Below are 5,113 nucleotides of genomic sequence, written 5' to 3'. Positions count from 1 at the left end.
GGAAACAATGTATGTATCCATGTGTGTAGATGATTGTCAGCTTCAGTGGAAACAATATATGTATCCATGTGTGTAGATGATTGTCAGCTTCAGTAGAAACAATGTATGTATCAGAATTCTTGGTAATATAGGTGATATATGTAGAGAGAAATAGTCCTCGGAGATTAGGGTTCTATTTGCTGGTCACTTACAACTAGTACAGAATAAACATGCTTCCTATGAATTAAAGATATTATACAACTTAAACATGCAAGAATTAAACAAGGTATACATGCATGGTTAATGTATGGATATTGCGAAGGATTACAGTTTAATAATGATTAATCATGTGTAACAAGCTAATGAAGTTTTACCCTACTCAAATGTCAGAGAATTTTTCACTGCATTTGTAAAAGTCCGAATATTTTAATCTGAGACAAAGTAGATAATATTTTTGTATTACTTTTGCAATAACTGTAATAGTAATTATGAACCATTTGATTATTTTTAGCAAGTGTCTCAGATCGATGCAGACTTGAAAGCTAAATCTTCAGCCTACAATAACCTAAAGGGTAACCTAAAATCCTTGGAAAGAAAATCCACGTAGGTGTTTAGCACTATTGCTTATGTCAAATCTTACCATTTTCATGTTTTAAACAGATAAAAATTATAAGTTGCACAGTGAAATTTCAACCTTCGAGTAATTATCCACAATTAGCCTCAAATCAAAACTCAAGCTGGTGCAATTGATAAAACAAGTGTTATGAAAGTGACAAACGATTTAGTAATTATCCACAATTAGCCTCAAATCAAAACTCAAGCTGGTGCAATTGATAAAACAAGTGTCAGAAAATGAGACAAACAATTCAGTAATTATCCATAATTAACCTAAAATTAGAATTTAAGCTGATGCAACTGATAAAGCAAGTGCTGTGAAAGTGAGACAAACAATTCAGTTACAGTAATTAAGCATTCCTTGAGACTAATATTAACTAAGCAAAAAAGTAAAGACCACTTACTTAACATTTAAAGACTTTTTTAAAACACTATGATGCAGTCAAAGAAAAAATAAACATGAAACTCACCAAGAATGGAAGAAAAACACTGTTACGTTATAAAAAGTATCACAAGCCAGAAACATTGTTGAAATAATAAATTATGGTTTTTCATGGAAGAAAATAAAAGTTCCTTCTAAAAATGTTCTTATGCCAAGGCTACTATTTTTATCTGCCACCATTCCCAGTTTTAAACTACTAACCAGAGGGAATGAGGCAAGTAAGGAGCATCCAATCACCCATGCTAAGGGACTGACAGTCAATCTTATAAAGTACCCACAGCTTAAAGTGCAAGGAATATTTTGTGGTATCGCACAGATTCTAACCCAATCACTAGATCCAAAATCAAAAGTACTCCCACTGGGTCAAGATGCCCCCTACTTTTCCAAACATGTTCAGTTGTTTGTATATTTCTATTGGTAGAGGGAAGTCATATAATTATCGAAGAAGTTTGAGAACAAGAGTTTGTAAGTTTCATCAACACTTACCTAAAGGTATTTTCATGATGTTATAAAAACACGTAGGTTCAAGAAGTCTTGATAGAAAGGTGGACCTTTTTCAAAAGTGCTCGGGTTATAGGGTTCTTATTCATACCTAAAGGTATTGATGACTTAGATTAAGAGTAATAGCTAATTGTCCATTCCATAAGTTATAATAAGGTATAGGAATATCTTCTTTTTAATGTTCTATACGAACTTGCTACCTACCTTAAGACAGACTCTACAAACACCCGTAATGCCTTGACGTGGATCCATGCTGTGAAAGCTTCACTAAAGTTCACTTTCAACCATCGGACTAGTAGACTCTATAGAAGACAGTTCTTTTATTTTTTTTTAAATAAGAATTTTAATGTTAAATATGATTCATAAAGAAAATAAAATGTGTATTTATTATTTAGAATTTCCAGGTTTAGACCAGAAAGAACTAAAGTACTCTTACAAACTGTTGAGCAATAAAATTCTGACAATAGCCTAGTAGAAAATTTAAACTTTTACGTACAAACTGTTTCTTTTTGTCATGTTCTAACTTGGCAATTTCATTCTTTCCTGCTAATAACTCCTCTTCATTATACACAAATTCCCTAACAATGAATCTGCAAGAGAATAAAAAATATTTTGTATATGAAAAATTAATTCAAGAAAAATAAAAAAAAACACTAAAAAACTTAAACATTTGACTTTCTGACTTTAGATTAAATGTTTCACAAAAACAAAGTTTGTTTTAACTTCTAAGTTGCTGAGTTAAAGCTTTGACAAATAAAATAACTGATAGAGACAAAACTTTCTTATCTACGAACTACATGTTTTGCTGCTTTTTTTATTGGGAAATTGTTGAATTCTGTACACATTCACAGTATTTGAACAAACTGTACCCTAAGTTATTTTAAGTCAAAAAACAAGACTGAATCTGAAAGTCTGAGATTATTTACTATTATTGAAATGATTAAAATTTTGTTACAGAATAAAACATTTTGATCGATCAACATGATTGAACATCAAAATTTGCACAAAATAATATATTTGAAAAAAAAACTGAATAGAGTAAAAACAATTATAATACTCGAGATATTATCCAAGATTCAATGTTTCTTAGCATTAAGTTGATTCGAGTCCAACTTACTTGTTCTCTCTGGCATGAAGTTTAAACTCATCCACTACCTTTTGAAAAAGAGTGACTGTAAAGAGTCCATGGTCTTGATCTTCATATATTAACCTAGTGCCAGATTAATGCAATGTAAATAAAACAGCAATTATATGTTAGTATTAATTCACATGAAATTTCAAGTGGTTAGGCTTAATGCTATAACTATGTTAAATCACGGAATTTGTGGTGGTTAGACTTTACTGACTGTAAAGAGTCCATAGTCTTGATCTTCATATATTAACCTAGTGCCAGATTAATGCAATATAAATAAAACAGCAATTATATGTTAGTATTAATTCACATGAAATTTCAAGTGGTTAGGCTTAATGCTATAACTATGTTAAATCACGGAATTTGTGGTGGTTAGACTTTACTTAAGAGAATTACAGCTCCCATATTCAAATTTCCAGCACCTCAAATCCTGCTACACAAAATTAAAAGTTGCATTTTCCTTTATCAAATATGCATGCAGAAAATGTAACTGTCTCAGGTCTTATGAGGCACAAAATTCACAGAGGATGACACAAACAAACTCAATTCTGATAAGCAAACTTTCAATTTTTTTCAGTTAAACCAATTATTTAATGAAGGATATTTTTACTGAAACTAAAATTTTAGGAGTTCATCAGGATCACAAATTAAAAACCAGTCATTTTAATTTTCAGGAGTACAAAGACTACTGTTAACTACAATACTAACTCACATGAACTTTGTGTAGGTTTTACATTATGACAACCTTAGCTCGCATGGAATTTGCAACAATGTTATCTCACATGTTAAACATAACATTATTATTTTACTAAGTCAGATGAAATCTATGACAGAATTAATGCTATAATGACATTTCTAATTCACACAGGATCTGTGTCTGTTAAACCTAACATTATGACAACATTAACTCGCATGGAATTTGTGAAAGTTAGGCTTAACATCATGAAGTAACTAACTTACACAGACTCTGCAATGATTAGGTCTCAATTTATTAAGCTGACATTGACTTTTGTAGCACTAAAACATAATTTTAGAAAATAACAACAGATTATTGATTTCTAAGATCGCTGTGCCTAACAAAACGCATGTAACATGCTTCCTCTGAATCACGGTAGAAAGACAAAAGGACATATACTTACTCACTAGATCTGGGTACCACCATATCTGTGAGTTTTTCGTATTTCAAGTTCCAGTCTTTGTACAAATTTCTTCAATAAACATAAAGAACAAGAAAAATTATTGTTTAAATTGTATATTACTTTTATTAATTAAATTCCACAAGATTTGTGAGTAAACCAATTAATATTACATATCTGAGATATCAATTTTACCTTTGAATTTTATATTAATTTTTTAGCAACTATATATACAAGCTGAACCTCATTTCAATAAAATTAATTTGAAAAGCCATAAAACATTCACATTGGAAAACAGTGGTGCCAAACATAACTGAAGCTTTCCAATTCACAAGTAAAATTGTTAAAGCAATAAATAACGAGTTCTAGGCTTACTGAGGTACCACAACCAGGAGTGTAGTCAGGTATTCTGATCCATTAACAAAATGTTGTTTTTTAACCAAGTCCCCCAGATTTCTTACAAGTAAGCTGCCACTGCAATAAAAAAAATATGAGTGAATTAAACATTTTTCTTACCTTACATGAATCTAAAAGAACTCAACTTTTATTGAAAAAATATTTAAAAAATATACAATGTGAAGACTAAGATAGTTTACACTTTAGAAAGCTGGGTTATCCAACACAAAGAAGAAAAAACAACATTATATCTCATGAAAGTGTTCTATAGTTTTAAATTGATGAAGCAAATAAATACTAAAAAAGGAAAGGACATTAACACACAAAAATTATTTTCTATTTTTTCTTTTATTCTAGTGTTTTATTTAGTAAATTTGAATTGCACAGAGAAAATTTGTATTATTTAACATTTTTCAGTTTATTCTTTAATCCTTTACAAACAGGTAAACTGATTTCATCCACAGAAAATCAGTTTTATTATGATTTCTGTTCTTTATGAATTAACGTACCGAGTTTCTTAAGCCTTTGCGACTAAGTTAAAAGTAAAAACCACAAGAAAGAAAATAATATTAATATTTATATTTCACCACCCAATTTATTCAAAAACATTTGCCAAATTCTTTTTTGTCAGGAAATTCAGTCACAAATCTCTTTAATCACACTATTTTTATTATGTGTTGAATGTTCAGAATAAAAACATCCTGAAACAGGGCAAATAGCATTCTACTGAAAATAAAAAAAGTCTTCGTTCTACATACAGAAGGATACATCATGTACAATTACCTAAAAGAAGCTATATTCAAAAAAATCGTTTGTCACTTTCATAACACTTGTTTTATCAGTTGCATCAGCTTGAGTTTTGATTTGAGGCTAATTGCGGATAATTACTGAATTGTTTGTCTCTATTTTCTG

The 5,113-nt window shown here is 30.0% G+C and overlaps 1 protein-coding gene across 1 annotated transcript in view; it reads right to left on the bottom strand.

Annotated features, from left to right (window-relative positions):
* LOC106472799 (V-type proton ATPase subunit C-like) overlaps positions 1-5,113 on the bottom strand; it is a 12,820-nt gene that overhangs the window by 3,957 nt on the left and 3,750 nt on the right. Inside the window, exons 4-8 of the mRNA XM_022401342.1 lie at positions 4,181-4,316; positions 3,809-3,877; positions 2,655-2,747; positions 2,034-2,127; positions 1,742-1,839 (exon numbers count right to left, since the gene is read on the bottom strand). Coding sequence (XP_022257050.1) covers positions 1,742-1,839; positions 2,034-2,127; positions 2,655-2,747; positions 3,809-3,877; positions 4,181-4,316 — 490 coding nt within the window. The remainder of the gene's footprint in view (positions 1-1,741; positions 1,840-2,033; positions 2,128-2,654; positions 2,748-3,808; positions 3,878-4,180; positions 4,317-5,113) is intronic.

Source organism: Limulus polyphemus, unplaced genomic scaffold, assembly GCF_000517525.1.
Source record: "Limulus polyphemus unplaced genomic scaffold, Limulus_polyphemus-2.1.2 Scaffold5621, whole genome shotgun sequence".
Lineage (NCBI taxonomy): Eukaryota > Metazoa > Arthropoda > Merostomata > Xiphosura > Limulidae > Limulus > Limulus polyphemus.
Note: the sequence above shows the minus strand (reverse complement) of the source record. Positions and strands in the feature narration are given on the sequence as shown.